Here is a 19,166-nt window from a genome sequence, read left to right on the forward strand (position 1 = left end):
TCTAGGTAAATGTATATTTAAGCACAATAGATTTATCGTTTATTTATCAATAATATATGTTTTTGCTTTTTTAAAGTGCGTACTTTAAAAAAATTGTATCAACAATTTAATAATACTGACGTGTAGCTTAACATTAGACTATTATAAAAAAATGAATCTTCAATACAAGAAATATTAGTTGTATTCAGCTGAATATTTTTTTAAACACCATTAAAAATCTTAAAAATATATTTATACCGTTATACGTATCTCAACAACTATGTCATCACTATCAGTGCTAAACACTAGTACCTTTATTAAGAAAAACAATCTATATATACCCCTATGACGTCATCATCTGATCGATTTTGACATTATTTTTCGATAATAAACTCACTTTTTAATAATCCCATTTAGATAAACTTTTTTATTCATAAGAATGTTAAATTTCTTTTTTAAATTAAGATTTCTGTAATTATTTAATTCATCTATATTAGTTTATGTGACTAAAGGTCAGTAAATGTTCAGCTACACAATTATCAAATTCCTGTGTTATTTAGGTTTTTAAATACTCGTTAAGTGTAACCCCTATGTTCTTTTTTATTCGATACGTTACCTGTCATAACTTCCACATGGCATTTTAGTATCAGATATCCCCTTTTGTCTACTTTTTTTAGGGTTTTTTTATTAATTTTTTTAATAAATATCTTTATATTTCAGATCTTAAAACAATTTATAAAAATTCTAAATTTAAATTAATTTATTTTACCCTGTTCATTTCTAACATCTAAATATAAAAAATTTTATAATATTTAAATATATTATTGATATTAAATAAAATACACCAACGATAATAGATTTAAGTTCAAAAATTCGAGAAAGCTCTGTAATTTAACGGAACTTTAATTGCTCATAGCATATTTAAATGTTGACACAAATGTTTTTAATTTCACTATTAGTACACGTAATATCATTAAAAGTATACTTTTTTTCGGAAGTTAATAGTATACTATGTACTGAAATTTAAAATAATAACCCCTTTAAAATAATAACAACTTAAGTTGTTTAAAAAAGAACATATATGTTTAATTAATTTAAAAATAAAAAAATGACAAGTCGATAACAACTTTTTAATCAATATTTTAATAGATTTTAGCACTTTTATACTAGAACCGGAAGAATAGAGCGGTTCATAAATGTCCAGAGATAAAAATAAACAGACCCTCTTTTTATGACATATTTTAAAGGGATATTAAAAATATTACAAATTATAATTTAAAATTTATATATTAATATTTTTATTTTATTTAGATATTTTGTGTAAATGTAAATAATATAATGTTTTAAAAATATATATTTAATTTTTTTTATAAATATTAAGAATTTTTTATATTAGAATTCATAAAAATTAAACATGAGAAGATATAAAGTAGCATTTCACCAGCCTCTATTGTCACCATAATACCACAATTTTTTTTTAACTCTCATTGTGATTTCAAACTTTTTAAATTTTTAAAAATTAACAATTCCGAATTTGTAAATTATTTAGTGAAGTTCATAAGAATTAAAAAATTATTTTTAATTTTCAAATGCTTATTAAAGTTGAGATAAATATTGAAAAATTATCTTATATATTTGTAATTACTTTTTATAAAGAACCAGTTGGTTTTTTGCCTGGAAAGACAATAATAGAGCCACTTTTTGTGTAAGATAATTAATAGAAAAGAAGAAAAAGCTGTGTATGTTATTTATAGGTTTGGAGAAAGCAAATAATTAAGTACCGAGAAAGATTTTGAAGTGGGCATTAATAAAAAAAAAAATGTTAAAAAGGTACATTAACTTAATAGAGGATATATACATTGGCTAATGTACCAAAGTTAGAAGTGTAGGCGAAGTAACAGAAGATTTTAGGATAGAAGTATAGGAGTTCACCAAGATTCTTCTTTAAGCTCTTTCTTATTTTTTTTTTTGTGATGAAAAAAAAATTGCTAGAGAAATATAAGGAGCTTTGGTGGTGCATGTTGTTTGCGGATGATATAGTATTAATAGTGAAAATAGTGAGGAAATTAATCAAAGTCTAGAGATGTGGAGATGAGCTCTTAAAGAAAATGATTAAGAATAAAAAAGACAGATTATATAGAATACAAGTTTGGCAAAGGAGAACAGGAGGTAGTTGAAATGAGGAAATTAGTGACAATAAGTGAGGACGTGATAGGAAAGATAGAAAGTATTAAGTATTTACGATTAGTTGTGTAAAAAAACGGTGACGTCAAGGTAGTAGTGAAACCAACTATTATGTATAATTCAGAGTGTTGGACAGTTCACAAGAGAATAAAGCAGAGAATGAGTATAATAGACATAAGAATGCTTAGATGGATGAATGAAAAAATATGATAAGAAATGATCATATAAAAGAGTGTGTAGATGTAGAGTTCATTGTAGATAATATGAGAAAAAATAGACTTAAATGTTTTGGTCATATTATGAGGAAAGGGGGATCAGCAGTTGTATGAACAATTATGAAGATGAATATTAAAGAACGAAGAGGTTAAGGAAAACCAAAAAAGAAATGGAGGAATGTTATTGAATGCAATAATGACTGTTGATGTGTGCAAAGATGATATGGGAGATCATGTCAAGTGGAAGTTAAAGATAGGGGTGGCCTACCCCTAGTAGTTGGAATAAAAACGAGAAAAAAAGAAAAAAGAAGAATTATTTTTTATGAAACCAAAATTTCATTATTAAAATAAAATAAAAAAATGATTATAGATTTAACGGTCAAGATAACAATATATCCTTTTTGGAGGAAGAGAGCTGACTACCCTCATATCAAATACATCCTGTACCCTTTTAAAATTGTACGCGTTAGAGATTTATAAATCCATAACATTACTGTTTTTATGCTAACATATAGAAAATAACTACTACATTGAAAATAACGTAAAAGAATTTATAAATATAGTATAATAAAATAATTAATAGTATTTTAAGAAATATTATTGCCTATTCTAAACTCCTATTAAGTATATTTACTAATAAATTAAAAACAAAAAAACCATATAGTTGGGACAAGAATAGATTTGTTATTAGACAGTAATTTATATAACTATCATAAAACGCTTCAAAAAATAGATTAATCTCTATTTTAGACTGTTTATTTGCATAAAAAATCAATTAGTAGACAATAATTAGAAAAAATTGTGCATTTTTCTTCTTTATTGGCTGATTTCATAATAAACCATTGATTGATTCACATTTTTTAACTTTTAATACATTTTAAAATCTTAAATTTCATATAGGTTAAAAGTTGCCAGATAAATTGTGTTTTAGTGTACGTGGGTGATCCGTTCAATCTGATTTTTAACTAAGATTATTAATTGGATTTTTATAAAACACATATCAAAAGAAAGCTCATTGTTGATATGAATTTGGTAAATATCCATGATTTTTTAAAAAAAAATTATATCAATTTCAAGTAGCAAAAAAAAATTTCTGGTTTACACGATACTAAATTTTTTGGCAAATTTCCATAATAAAAAAAATTAGAGGAATTTTATCAATTTTTAAAGAAAACGACTTCAACTAAATATGACTTGGGTTCTTTCCATGGATCGATCAACAAAATCGCTCCAGTTAGACTTAAAAAAATTTTATGACAACCACAATAAATACGCATTATAGTATAATCAATACTTCTCAGTTTCTCTTCATAGCTAAAACATTGGGTAACAACAATAGAATCTTTTTATAAATAAGATAGTTGTTTTCTAAAATTTGTGAAGTAAAATAGAATAAAAATTATAATGGTTTATTTTTTTCAAACAACCGTTTTAATATTTTATAAATGCGGCATAAAAATCCTTTTTTTAAGTTGAACATTCATGAAAGTTCTACTGTATGTTGAAATAATTAGAACATTTCATATTTAACTAGCATATAAGGCATTATTTAAATGAATATATTGATGCGATATTAATTTGTATAGCTTTAACTATCCTACTTAAGGTCATTGACGACCACCCGAAACACCTTGATCTATCTCATCGCAACAGTTGCGGTGCAAGAAAAGACGTGCAATCAATTCATTACTGGCCGCAGTTCGGTAACAGATACATAGCGAACTCTGTAGCTACATAACCTGGAATAACTTTTTTCAATTAAAACTACAATGAATATTGAAATAGTTTTTGTGAAATAAAGTATCCTTACTATATAACGTTTTGTTCAGTTAGCATTATTTATTTATAAAAAATGGAAGATATTGCTTCACCAAAGGTTGATGCAGAGTTAAACAAATCTGAGTATAACTCTCTCAGGTCTTCATTTGCTCAAGTATGTATACTTATTTACTTGATTTTTTTGTTTTTAATCAAATTTTGATATAAATCAATTGTTATTAAATTAATTATTTTCTAGTTTATTATTGTGCTATCAATAACTATAAATTTAGCATAGAATATAAACTCAAAAATTAATATAATCTTAAGGTTTTTATTTTTATATAATGGAAAAAAAATATTTTGAAACTATTTAAAATTTCGACATATTCCTATAAATTAACTGGCAATTAACAACGTGTTAGTACTCACAAGAACAAAATACTTAATTTATTTTTAATGAAAGCCAAAATAAAGAAAACTATGACAATAATTGACCCTGCGGTTAATAATTTTAAAAAATTGAAAAAAAAAATTGACATATGTCCTTTTTTCAGACATTATTTAATTGTTCTAGTAAATTTGTTCAATAAATGTATTTTATATGATGTCGAATAATTTGTTAAGTTTTTAATCAAAAAATTTATAATTATATAACCCACTTTTTTCATTGAGTTATTTTTAAAATTTTAAGTAATACGAAAGCTTGACAATCACTTCCTAAAATGAGTAATTCTTTAACAATAACATAATTAAATTTAAACTATTATAATTTATTCCTAAGTATACTAAAAGACTTCTCAAAATTAATATATCGTTGCTACAGGCTAGTGGCATCCTTGAACTTGAAAACGTCAAATTAACTACCGAAAGTAAAAATTTCTTTTCTAATAATTTTTTTTCCGTATTTTATATGCTCATAAACAAAACTTTGTTACTAATTTTAAATGTTAGATTCGGCAATCAATAAACACTGCTATTTTAGTCCGAAGCGATCAAATATACAAGTTTTAGTCAACTCTATAATTCAATATTTTACATTTGACGTCAATTAGCAAAGTTCTTAGATTAAACGTTACTAAAACATTGATATAGAAAGTAGGAAGACTACTAAACTTCAAGGACATTTTTTCAGCATCAATACAATTATTAAAGAAACTAGAGTTGTATAGACCTCATAAAGCGAACGTATGTGATTAATGGCATTGATTTACAACCGCAATGATTTGTAAACTTGTTCACGCCTAAGGAGAATATTATGCACTGAAAACCATTGCTAACATTTTTATTATTATAATCATAATCAAAAATGGCTTCAAATAGGATAATTATTTTTAATTGAATTTATCCGTTATCACTGTGACAAAAACAAAATTTGTTACAAAGTATAATTTAGGGATAGCCATATTAAGATTACTATAATATTTTTTTTTTTTTTTTTGAAATAAATAAATAAACTTTATTTTACAAAATTATAAATTTTGTTCGTTGATTTTTTTTTATTCGTACCTTTAAATTATTTTAATAATTTGCGCAACTATTTCCTTGGCAGAGAAATTTAAATGTGTAAATGCTCATTTACTTTTACTGTTTGTCACAATCTATTTTCTCATTTTTCAAAATAACGAGCTTTAACCAAAGTGACATTTGTTTTTCGTATTTCAATCAATACTGTCAATTATAGTTACATATTTTATGATTAATTTCAGATAAGCACGATTATCGTGCAAAATGTGATTATGCTTGGATTTGGCATGTCTCTCGCCATACCCACAGTTGTCATCGGATCATTATTATCAACTAATGATGAAAAGGATAGTGATAACGCTGTTATATTATCTGCGAGAGAAGCATCATGGTACGGTAGTGTATTATTAGTTTGCCATCCCACAGGCGGCCTGCTATCGGGTCTGCTACAAGAAATCATTGGTCGCAAGTGGTGCATGGCCGCCGTTAGTGTTCCTCAGCTAATAGGCTGGTACGTACTATGGAAAGCCACTACGCCGTTTGATTTGTACATATCGTGTGTAGCACTAGGACTTAGCATGGGCTTAAGCGAAGCGCCAATTCTTACATATGTCGGCGAAACCATCGAGCCCAAACTAAGAGGGCCGTTGTCATCAGTGTCCACATTTACCATCATGTTGGGCTCTTTTATAGCTTATCTGATGTCCACAAACATCCAATGGCGAACCATAGCAATGCTTAATATGTCAGTACCAATTATTTCCTTCGTCGCTATTACCTTACTGGTGTGTGTAAAATTGCTCCACAACATATACTTGACACATTTCTCTTAAAATTTAACTACCTTTACTCTTGTCATCCAATTCTATAAAGATAATTATTTACAATTTCATTTGTTTTCAGACAACTGAATCTCCAATTTGGTTATTATCGAGAAATAGATCCAGTGAAGCAAAAAAGTCGTTGGCTTATCTAAGAGGCTGTGTGAATACAGATGAAGTAGAAGAAGAATTCTCTGACATGTCCATGTACGCGGGGTACAATAAGTGTGCAGACCCAGAAGCATATGGTGACTGCGGTTGCGATCAAAGACGGCTATCTTATGTAAAGTACTTGCAGANTTTTTTTTTTTTTGAAATAAATAAATAAACTTTATTTTACAAAATTATAAATTTTGTTCGTTGATTTTTTTTTATTCGTACCTTTAAATTATTTTAATAATTTGCGCAACTATTTCCTTGGCAGAGAAATTTAAATGTGTAAATGCTCATTTACTTTTACTGTTTGTCACAATCTATTTTCTCATTTTTCAAAATAACGAGCTTTAACCAAAGTGACATTTGTTTTTCGTATTTCAATCAATACTGTCAATTATAGTTACATATTTTATGATTAATTTCAGATAAGCACGATTATCGTGCAAAATGTGATTATGCTTGGATTTGGCATGTCTCTCGCCATACCCACAGTTGTCATCGGATCATTATTATCAACTAATGATGAAAAGGATAGTGATAACGCTGTTATATTATCTGCGAGAGAAGCATCATGGTACGGTAGTGTATTATTAGTTTGCCATCCCACAGGCGGCCTGCTATCGGGTCTGCTACAAGAAATCATTGGTCGCAAGTGGTGCATGGCCGCCGTTAGTGTTCCTCAGCTAATAGGCTGGTACGTACTATGGAAAGCCACTACGCCGTTTGATTTGTACATATCGTGTGTAGCACTAGGACTTAGCATGGGCTTAAGCGAAGCGCCAATTCTTACATATGTCGGCGAGACCATCGAGCCCAAACTAAGAGGGCCGTTGTCATCAGTGTCCACATTTACCATCATGTTGGGCTCTTTTATAGCTTATCTGATGTCCACAAACATCCAATGGCGAACCATAGCAATGCTTAATATGTCAGTACCAATTATTTCCTTCGTCGCTATTACCTTACTGGTGTGTGTAAAATTGCTCCACAACATATACTTGACACATTTCTCTTAAAATTTAACTACCTTTACTCTTGTCATCCAATTCTATAAGGATAATTATTTACAATTTCATTTGTTTTCAGACAACTGAATCTCCAATTTGGTTATTATCGAGAAATAGATCCAGTGAAGCAAAAAAGTCGTTGGCTTATCTAAGAGGCTGTGTGAATACAGATGAAGTAGAAGAAGAATTCTCTGACATGTCCATGTACGCGGGGTACAATAAGTGTGCAGACCCAGAAGCATATGGTGACTGCGGTTGCGATCAAAGACGGCTATCTTATGTAAAGTACTTGCAGATTAACACGACTGATGATGCAACCATTGGTAAAAATCTAATTATTTTTAGCCATTACGAGCAATACAATTTCCATTGTGTTGTAAGACAAGATTTCCATTTGTATTTAAAATTCGAGAGGAACTGGTTAATTTAAAAATTTTAAAGTTCCATTTCAACTATACGTGTACTTTTATCAATGATCAAACAATTACTTTTTTTTTTTTACTTTTAGGAGATCCAAACTACGAAATAAAAAAAATTATATCATGGACGGACGCATTAAAACAAATCTGGTCTTCAGAACTCAACCGGCCATTCATATTCATCATGCTATTCTTTTTCTTTTGGAACTTTGCAACATTCATTCCTGCCAAACCTTATTTGATTTCCGTCTTCGAAGAAATTGGATTACCATGTCGTGCTCACTGGACTTTGGTAAAAATGATTAATTTATTGACTTCTTCACGGTTGCATAAAATATGTATTGACTGCTAAAACCCTACAGCAGTATCGTCTACTATTATGTTGCTTAGATGACCTTCGATACGTTACAATTGATATACACATCTACAATTTATTTCCTATTAATTATTGATGTCTTGTAGCATATTTAATAAAACAATTTTAATTTATTAAGAAATTGTTCTCAGAAAAAACTTTATGTTCAGATTAATCATAACGATAATTTATTTTGTTTGCATTTTAGGTTTATACGTCAATTTTAACACTGATCGGAACACTTCTAAATGTCTTTACTGTTGCTAAGTTTGGCAAACGTTCAATAACCTTAATGTCCATGACTCTTTGTGCACTTTCGATGTTGGGCATCGGATTTTATATGATAACAGTCAAGTATTTCTCTTTTGAGAACTCGTGGATACCTATGATACTACTGAACACATTGTTCTTCTTTTCCGGTTATGGCGTTTTCCCTATGCCATGGATGTTGGTTAGCGAAATATATCCAACCAAGTTAGTCTACAGTAAACTAAATTTCTATTATAAGTAAAATTGGTAAAACGTTAATAGAGAGATAAATTTTGATAAATAAAAGACCTAGAATAGTATTCATTACTAAATATACTTTTATTTTGCTATTTTTTATAGGCTAATAAGAATGGGGATTTAAGGGTAAGATGATGATTATTTTTGAAATTTAAAAAATTAAAAATTGAATGATTGATAACAAGTTTAAACGGATAAAAAAAATTTTTAATTATAAATAATTGCTAATTTATAATTTTTATTAAAATGCTCACAAAATTTTAGTTCAATTAATATAGTTGTAAATTACTATGACGTAGATTTTAAAATTTTGTGTTATTATAATATATATTAACACAAAATTTCTATTAAAATATTTTTTTGAAGTTTAATTAAAATGTATGTAAGTTATATTAACAGACTAACTAGTACGTACGTACGAGGTACGTAGGTATTAATATTTAAATATTGATAGTATTAATATTTAAATTGAAAATATAAATTTATCTGACAATTACCTAATCTTTTGTGTTGGGCTCAAATATCAAACTTAAAAAGAACTTTTCAAATCGAACTCTTAGCATGTTCAACTATAAGAGTAATTTTTTTAAATTTATTTATTCATATGCAATTCCTTGTTTTTATCGTTGGTTTTAAAAATTAAATTGATTTTGAACTAATATTATGTTGAAAATTATAAATACATACTCATCNTTTGAACTAATATTATGTTGAAAATTATAAATACACACTCATCGGTTATAAAAATCGTGCGAGTAACCTTTTTAATTCAGTCATTACCTAATCAGTGTTAATGCAATATGATTTAGTATGTCAACATTTTATTGACATATTATATAAATAAACAAATATTATTAATAACTTACAAGCAATTTAGTATACTTGAATATTTTAACATAAAAACCTAAATTTAAATCAAACTAATTGTGTAAATTGTGATTTAAAATTTGTTAAAAATAATTTTGAATTTTATTTCCAACAGAGGTCGTGGAATTGCTAGTGGACTGACAGCAGCGATGGCATTCTTGATGTCGTTTGTATTCACCAAAACATTTTTAGATTCACAAGCTTGGCTTACTTTACCAGGACTCTTTGTTGCTTATGGTGCAATTACTCTAATAGGAACACTGTATTTATATGCTTGTATGCCAGAAACCGAAAACAAGACTTTGCAGGAAATAGAGAAATTTTTTATTGGAGACTTGGACAGTCGAGATAACGAATAATTTATTTAGAAAATATTGATTTTTTTATTTATCAATTTATTTATTTATTTAACACTAACACATACAATTGAAATATTACAAGTATACAAACTAATTAATAATTAGTTCGTATAAATGTTGATAAACACGCAATGTATGTGTTGGAAAACGGTATTCCTAATAGTTATAGTTTTAATTTATTTTTGCATTTACTTTCCCAAACGGATTGAGTTATTTATTCATAAATTAACATCTATACTATAAAGATATTATTAGTTAGACAAATATTTAAAAACTTGTGCATTATTATTGTAAGAATATTGTACATATTTTTTCAAGTCGAAATTTGAACTCTGTGATAAATGAATGTGTACTTATGTATATAGATTATAAAGATTCATTTTTTTACATTAAATGTACCCAGTGGCAGTCAAATGATTTTTAGTGGGAGGGGATGAAAAATCTTTACAAAAATAGTATCCCACTGAATTAACACACGCATAGATAACCACCAAAATTAGAATCAAACATTCGATATTTATGAAATACACTTTTCATATTATTATGTTCAATAAATGTTTAATTTAACTATTATATTCATATAGTGTCCAAAATAATGTAATTTTTCTTTATAAATTGGTCAAAAATATCAACAAAGGAGGGGATCCATCCCACTAAACCTCTCTCGTTTGACCGCCACTGACTATACTAAGAATGCGGTAGCTTCTTTAATACTCATTTACTATGTATAAAATTATTATCTGTGTAAAATGTGCTACACCGCAAATAATTATACGCACAAAAAACTAAAATCAAAATTCGTATTAAGAATATATATTTTATCCGTATGTGATATAATTTCATTAGTATATTAGTACAACACATTCCATAGTAACAAAAGATTAAATAATGAATCTCATAACGGATAACGTCACTGATAAAATTGTACAGTAATTAGGAAACGCAAGTTGAGACTCCGGTAAATGATTCATTAAATTCACAGATAAAAAAGTATATACCTATTTTCCGATCTAACGTGACGTCAAGGTTTTTTATATTTGAAGTATGACTTTTAGTACATAATTTTTCTAAATGGTATTCACAAATCGTCAGCATTTACGTCTATTTTCGCTGAATCATTATTTTGGTTTCATTAAAATATGTAATATTACGTCTATGAGTAAATTTTAATTAAACAACATACAAATGTTGTGAACAAAAAAAAAGATAAGAAATTATTCAAAAATTATAAAATTATTTTTTAATTTTTCGTTTGTTTTGTAAATAATAAAGGTGAACAACTTCTTTAAAAACCTTTAAATAAAATAGTTTAGTCGTAGGAATATGTTAAAAAATCAAGTTATCGAAAAAAATTAGATAATCGGTAAAAAAAATGTTATTTGATAACTGAAAAATGTCATTGCCATAAAAGATTATAATTATAATAAATGGTTATAAGAAATTTTAAACATAAGAATATTGATAATCGATACATTAATATTATCAATATAGTATTAAAATGTATTAAGTGATTTTGTAAAAAACTACAGCGTTAAAAAAATTTTATAACATCTTCCGACCTTTTTTACGAACTTCAATTAAGCGTAAGTCACCATCTGTGACAAAACCGATTAATTATTAAAATTAAAACATCCAGTCAAGTACATTATTGTATAGTAGTTGATTTCATCGAATTTAGAAAATTAAATAAAGTTTCTGGATCAGGTTGGCCTTGCTCAAGTTTGTTGTTTTTTTTTTTTTATTCATGAGATTCTACTGCAGTTAAATTAGATCGAAGCCTTGACTAGTGAGCTAAGTAACATGACTACATATTGATTTATTATTTAGATAAAGAATAAAAAAAATGTTTAAACACTTAACGGCCTATAAATTTTATGAATTTAAATTCTTTATAGTACAGAATGATAATTTTTTTTTTTTTCAAAATCGTCACAATTCTCGAGGTTGTTTTTTTTTATGCTAACGGTGCCATGATATATTGTTTGAAATTGCCTAATATACGAACGGATAAGTTCTAGTGGTCAAAAGAAGGAAATATACGAACATTGGAAAATGGCGTACACAAACAATGTTACTGATTTGATGGCGTTTTTTTTTTGCATTTCGTCTAATAAAATGCTTCTCTCTCGGTTTTATAAAATACAGTAGATAATAACAGTATTCCGATTTCGACGTTTGTTCGGCAAGGGTGTTTTGAAAAAAATGTTGTCACCCGTTTTATTGAAAAATATGGACTTATAATTACATAATAAATTGTTTTTATTTATAAACCTAATGTATAAGTTATTTTTCTTAGTCGCCGTACAATAATTGGAAAAGATACGTTAAAAACATTTAAAGTATTTATGTATGGCGCCTGTTCGAGGGCGACGATATCACCTCCCCTCGAGTACACCACTAGTATTGGACATTTTAGCGACTCGATGATTTTTGAAAGGTTTAAAGTACACAGAACAACATTGTTCGATAAAGTACGTTTACTCGTTGGACTTTGCCTTGTGGTCGCACGAAATCCATTTTAATAATAATAACCGAACTAATTTCAAGGAATTCATTACCGACAAACAAATCGCCTATGTAAAACGCGGTTAACTGTTGTCCGGTTGTGTTTTTCGTGCGAGTGCCGACCACTTGCAGTTGTTACGTTGGAGCGTCACATGAAGTGTATTGGCCTACCGAGAACAACATGTTGTTCAAAACACTCGTTTTGAAAAAACAAACAAAACCGTCAGCGGCATTTGACGCGATCGATGCCAGCGCGCTGACTGACCATGTCATTTGCTGAACTTTGCTCGGCTGCAATTAAGTAATCGTTGGGCTTTTAGCCGTCAAAACGTACAAAACGTGCGTCGTGTCGATCAGACCGCGCTCAGCATCCGGTGCGCGATCACCATCGCAGAGAATTACAACAGCACTCTTACAAACGTTTGCCGTTTCCATTGTGCGGTGTAATATTTGTTCTCTAGAAAAGTAAATAAAACAATTGCTCGAAAATAAACTTTGGCGCATCGACGTGACGTCGCAATGAACGCAATTCGTTTGCCTGACAGCATAAATGTTTTGAATGTGTAAATGTTTATTCGTCCGACTCCGAGTGGCTAGTGCAAAGTTATTCGCGGGAAATATATTCAATCAGTCCGATTTTTCAACATTAAATTACCGAATAATTCAACATGTTCAATCACACGGGAAGTCTGCTGCTGCAAACGATGCTCTATTTGGCGCAGACTGATAACATCACGTTCCCGGCCAATTACACGGACAGCGTGAACAACGTGACGTTGGAAGGCGACAGTAAGTACCAATTGTATACCGTCTAATTGAACGACACGGCGGTGAAAGAACGTCTAAAAATATACCTGTCAACAAACGTTATTAACGATGACAGTTGCTGTTTCGATCAAGTTAAACACCGTTAATTGTTCAAACGTTTTGAACGCACACGGAAAAAAACACGCGTAATTTTAGTATTTCACTAGGAATTTTTTTTTCGCTGCCAACAAGCGATAGATTAGTGTAATCGCACTGTTATCGTGAGTTCCGTGCTGCTCGTCTTGTCGCTACTTTAGCCTTTGACCATAAACAATTTTCAAGTAACGCGTCGGGTAAATAATAAAATTGGCTTATCGGATAAAAAAATAAAAAGATCCGCGCGTTCTCCAATACAGTTTTGAACACTTATCGTTTATAATTCACGCGTTCCATTAGGATTTCAGCAAATAACGGGAAATTTAATTATGCAATGTCACGACATATCGAATTTCAATTGCTGAGAACAAAATGTGTTAATAATAAATGTGCTGTGTTATCGTACGATTTAAATTTAAACCTCGTAATACCTTCGTGTACATTTGGCGGTAGCATGAGATGGCGGAAGTTTACCAGCCTAATGTGATGGCACAAAGTCTAAAAAATTATTGCTTTTTATCTCTGAGGTTCTCTTCGGTTACTAATAGTAAAATGCTATTTCACTATGAAAAACATCAGCTAATATTGTACTTGTGGACTATTACAGCATAATATTCCTACAATAACAAATAAAAACTTAATACTCGTTCTGACAAACAGCAAATTTATATTTATTTCACTATTGTTGACTGATTTGCAGATTAAGAAATTTTGTTAAAAAGTACAACACTGCAAATATTAATATTAGTATTTTCAAATAGAAATAGCCTCGAAAAGAACATTTTTTTTTTTTAATATATTACATACAATTTTTTATGTATTCATTTTAAGTCGTTTTATAATACTGAATTATCTAAGCGATTTTGTTTTTAATGAAAAAGTAAAGATTCGAACAACGAATATAAAATTAAAACCAAACAAATAATTTTTAAAATATCCACATAACTACATCAATTCAAAAGGAAATTGTCGCTTTGACTCATAATCGCTAAATAAACGTTGTCAAAGATCAATTATTTCGGTTTGGTTATACCATACCATACAATAATTAATGAAATAACAATTAAATATTTTGATGTGTTTAGATGTCGGAGTAAAATGCTACGGCGAATACGGTTGTTTTTCGGTGACCGGTTTGTGGGAAGACCGACCGGCGAACGCGTTTCCAGAACATCCGGAAAAAGTGAACCCCCAGTACTGTTTGCACACGCGAACCAATAAAGACGAGTGTCAATGGCTATACCACAAAGACCCAAATTCAATCTACGAATCTAACCTCATACCATCAATGCCTACCTACTTCGTTACGCACGGGTTCTTGGAAGGCGGACAGCGATCGTGGTTAAAAGAGATCAGCAACCAGATATTAAGCCGCAACGAGGCCAATGTAATTCTCATTGACTGGGAAGGTGGATCTAGTCCGCCATACACTCAAGCGGTAGCAAATATTCGACTTGTGGGAAGAATCACCGCTCATCTCATCAATACTTTAAGGGTAAGTTTTCTAGTGATCAAACTTTAACGATCACACGAAAACTATTAATTTTTTTTTAAATTAAATTTCGCGGTGGTTAATAATTTAGAAAGAACTGGGCTTGAACGTAGCTAATGTCCATCTAATTGGTCACAGTTTGGGTTCACATCTGTCCGGATACGTTGGTAGCATTTTACAGACCAATTTCGGTATAACTTTAGGCCGAATAACTGGATTGGATCCGGCCGAGCCACATTTCAGCCAAACTGATCCAATGATTCGTTTGGACCCTTCAGACGCACTTTATGTAGATATCATACACACGGACTCGCAACCATTTATCAAAGGCGGGGAATTGGGTAAGTTTGTGAATTGCTCGAAAAACTAACAATACGTCATGTTTCAGCTTAATAGAAATCCAACAGTAGGAAGTCTGTTGTAAAAATAACTTCTATAAACAAATAGAAATATATAAACTTCTTTTTTACACTTGGTAAACATCGAAAACAATTAATAACGTCTTCAGTCAGAAAATGTTTGTAAATAACATCAAAAAGAATTTAAGAAACTCATTTATATTTTCTCTACAGCCGATTAAAAACTACTGTTGCGATATTGTTTTGTTATTTTTATTGTTATGCATCTCGACGTAGACAACAATAGTATTTACTTTAACTTTAAAAAAGTATTTTTCTTTTATAAGAAATCATAATTTACTTTTTTTTTAATAAATACCTTTTATATAAGTCAATAATATTGTTTCAAGTACTCGCATAAAAAAAAACTTTATTTTTAAACACTGTTGCGTTACTAGAAGAACATTAGAAAGAGAGATTCCCGTTAAAAAATCTTTGTCTACATGTAGTCAAATTATATTAAAAATAATAATATGGATAGTCGATGTATTAAAAACCCCAATAAACAATCTGTACCTGCGCTTCTACTTTAATATATAAAGGTTGACTCTACGAAAAATCAACAGTCTTCATAAATTTATGTATTCTCATTTAAAAGGTTTGGGAATGAGTCAGCCAATTGGTCACCTGGATTTCTATCCTAACGGAGGAGAAAATCAACCTGGTTGCGATCAAGGCATGATGAATTACATAAACAGTGAAAACGGAAGTTTTTACCAGGGAATGAGAAGATTTTTGGCTTGCAACCACGTCAGAGCTCACGAGTTCTTCACTGAATCCATTAAACCAAGCTGCAATTTTATAGCTATTGAATGTGATTCGTACGAAGACTTCTTGAAAGGAGAATGTTTCTCGTGTTACAGCGAATCGGTAAGTAATTTTGCAGTGCATCGCACTGATAAAGTTCATAATTAATTTCATATAATGACGTTTTAGAATCCCGAAGGAAGAATATGCGCCGAAATGGGTATGCGGTCTACAGGTCATTGGAAAAGACACGCGCCTATGATTGCTGCCGGCGACGCCAACACGATGCCTCATTTGAGATTATTCACCATCACCAGTGAAACAGCACCGTTTTGCGGTAAATATTTATTTGCTTAAAAAAATCTTTTAAACAAAATGAATTGATTAAGTCTACTGGACGTTCATAATCGTGAAATAAACGACGTGATCTGGAGAAGTTAGGTGTTGAAATTCCCACGATAAAAATAATTACTTATTTAAAATGCGATTTATAGGAAGGAAAATGCGATTTTCCAGGCTCCATAAAAATATCCTGAGCATAACATTGTAATTTGATAATAAACGTACGCTAAAATAAGTATTAAAATAGTGTCCTCAAAAACTTGATAAATAAAATGTAAAAAAGAGCTGACGCAGTGCGTTATTATTTTCTCGGCCAACACTACCTACCTAAAAGGTGCATATGGAATACGCGTTAACAAGTTGACGGTAGCCTAGTGATCGGACACTGTAATTCGTCTGTGTCACTGGACGAATACCGCCTAACTTTTTCTCGTAATTTTCAGTACATAAACCTGACCAGTTCACGGCAGCCGTTTAAAAGTTACCTTAAAACTTGACGGTACAGATTTTCAGATGAACATATCAACATTTTCGGACCAGGAACTCGTGAGGATCATCGGCCGGTGTCATCATTATTCGGATTATCGAATTATATAAACATCATTAGTAGACACCAATTGGTGGCCCACTTGAAAATCGCTAACTGAACACCGAATGACTTCCCGTGACACCTGGACGTATGATGCTTATAAAGTCCTGGTACTAGATTTTGATATTTGTTATAAAATACCAATTCATATGTAAACTCTTTGCGCAATACCTCATGAAGACCTGGTACGACATTTCAATCTTACGCGTTTTTTAGCATGTGATCAGGAACGTGATTTTTATCAAAAGTTGTCCTACTTAATGGCGAGTAGAAATAGAAAATTTCGATAATGATAACGTGATTAAAATACAATTTCGATTTGGTAGTAAATATTTTTTTATGTTTATATTTTTGAGTACCAGAATTTTATCAAGTCAAATTTGTTCAACAACCGTAAACATTGTTCGGTTTGTTCATATATGGTTCCAGTTTTATATTTAAAGTATTTTTTTGAGTTCCTATTTAATAGAAAAAAATATGACTTGCCCCTAAAGTAGCTATTCCTTAAGACAGTAACTTAATACAGTGACGATTCCTAACATAAAAAACATTTTTATAATAACTTCACTAGGAATACTATTAAATGAATAAGTATAGATGAAACATGCAAAATAATGTTTTTGGAAATAAAGAATATGTATATTTTAAAAAATGTTAACGAATTAAATTTTTTTAATTACACGTATGTAAAAATGAAAGAATTCTTTGTAATAATTAAATATATATCGATGACTTTCAGTAAATCTTTATCGAGTGACGATAACGTTGGCAGATTCTCAAGCGAGCAGAGATCACGGCGGAGAAATAGGCAATTTTGTATTACAATTGGAAGGTTCTAAATCAAAATCGAAAATGATAAACGTATTTAAGTAATTCATTGAATTTTCGATATTTATGAGTATTAAAATTTTAGTATGAAAAATTAATAGTTTTTGACAATTTTTCTTTATCTGTAACCATAGAGAACAGTATTTCAAACCCGGTAGCGTTCATCGTCGGGTTTTCGGATCCACATTCGCAGACTCAATTAAGTCTGTCTTGCTTTTGTGGAATCATTCAACTACAATGAACATTTTAACTTGGCGATTCGAAGCCCCAGTCGTATACATCGAGTCACTAGTAATTGAAAAGTTCAATAGCGGCCAAAAGTAAGTTAATTATTTTTAAAAATTATAATTAAAAGTGTAAATAATATAAAAATTCGTGAAAGCAGTACAACTCAAAATATACCACTTTTTTCAAACCTAATTAAATTATAGGCTTTTCAACATTTTTCCCACGGAGAAAAGTCTCGTGGTATAACGAGGTCCTCATTACAGAAAATTCCCACCCTTAATGTGACGCGGCCTAATTTATATTTAATTTATCTAAGTGACTATTTTTCATAGGCGTAAAGGTTGTGAAATAACATAGTTTCATATGTNAGGCGTAAAGGTTGTGAAATAACATATAGTTTCATATGATAACGAGCAAATACAAAACATACATTTTATTATTTTATTTATATAATATCATTTTTATGTACCTTGTTTATAAATAGTAATGCATATTTTTAATAATTTTTAGGCTTAAACTTTGTCCACCTAGGACAGCCGCACCTTTAGAAGCTGGACTTTCCTTTAGGATGATACCATGTACAAACGAATAAATGTGAATATTGTTCGTATAACTGAAGTATAATACATCCTGATGTTTATAAATATACAATTTAATTGATTATACTGCAGTCCAGAATAATAAATAGTAAAAGCACTGTGTTATATTATTTGTGTAATTATTGTATAAAATTGTAAATAATATTTATACTAAAAAATATATTATTTTTGTTATTTTATGTTTAAAATAAGCGAACCACTAAATATATAAAAATAATCAAGGTACATAATCTACATTAATAGTACTAAATCGTACAATAGTTAGCATTTAAAGAAAGTATAATTGTACTTATTTTATTGTCTAAAAATTAGAAAAAAATGTAAATATATTTTTTAATAAACAAATACTACTTAAAATAATTGTCATCTGTGAAATATATAGAAAATATATTTAAAACTATTATTTCTTAAGTGATAATTAATAAAAAAAAAAGATTTTTT

The 19,166-nt window shown here is 29.5% G+C and overlaps 2 protein-coding genes across 4 annotated transcripts; both read left to right on the forward strand.

Annotated features, from left to right (window-relative positions):
* Positions 1 to 4,049: 4,049 nt before the first annotated feature.
* Positions 4,050 to 11,207, forward strand: LOC126901858 (facilitated trehalose transporter Tret1-like). Of its 2 annotated transcripts, none has more exons than XM_050678722.1 (6): positions 4,050 to 4,311; positions 5,846 to 6,388; positions 7,667 to 7,910; positions 8,096 to 8,298; positions 8,570 to 8,835; positions 9,851 to 11,207. In XM_050678722.1, the coding sequence occupies exons 1-6, from the start codon at positions 4,231 to 4,233 to the stop codon at positions 10,092 to 10,094; spliced, it is 1,581 nt and encodes a 526-aa protein (XP_050534679.1). In that variant the 5' UTR covers positions 4,050 to 4,230; the 3' UTR covers positions 10,095 to 11,207. The 2 variants fall into 2 exon arrangements, with proteins under 2 accessions (XP_050534679.1, XP_050534677.1); XM_050678720.1 differs by lacking the exon at positions 5,846 to 6,388 and adding an exon at positions 7,006 to 7,548.
* A 1,508-nt stretch (positions 11,208 to 12,715) lies between these two features.
* On the forward strand, positions 12,716 to 18,899 carry LOC126901857 (pancreatic triacylglycerol lipase-like). Of its 2 annotated transcripts, XM_050678718.1 has the most exons (8): positions 12,722 to 13,388; positions 14,588 to 14,997; positions 15,086 to 15,335; positions 15,991 to 16,262; positions 16,329 to 16,476; positions 17,810 to 17,939; positions 18,033 to 18,218; positions 18,637 to 18,899. In XM_050678718.1, exons 1-8 carry the CDS (start codon positions 13,268 to 13,270, stop codon positions 18,716 to 18,718), a joined length of 1,599 nt encoding a protein of 532 aa, XP_050534675.1. In that variant the 5' UTR covers positions 12,722 to 13,267; the 3' UTR covers positions 18,719 to 18,899. The 2 variants fall into 2 exon arrangements, with proteins under 2 accessions (XP_050534676.1, XP_050534675.1); XM_050678719.1 differs by lacking the exon at positions 18,637 to 18,899 and having other exon boundaries at positions 12,716 to 13,388; positions 17,810 to 17,968; positions 18,033 to 18,172.
* The last annotated feature ends 267 nt before the right edge of the window (positions 18,900 to 19,166 follow it).

Source organism: Daktulosphaira vitifoliae, unplaced genomic scaffold (genome assembly GCF_025091365.1).
Source record: "Daktulosphaira vitifoliae isolate Bord-2020 unplaced genomic scaffold, ASM2509136v1 Scaffold_3, whole genome shotgun sequence".
Classification (NCBI taxonomy): domain Eukaryota; kingdom Metazoa; phylum Arthropoda; class Insecta; order Hemiptera; family Phylloxeridae; genus Daktulosphaira; species Daktulosphaira vitifoliae.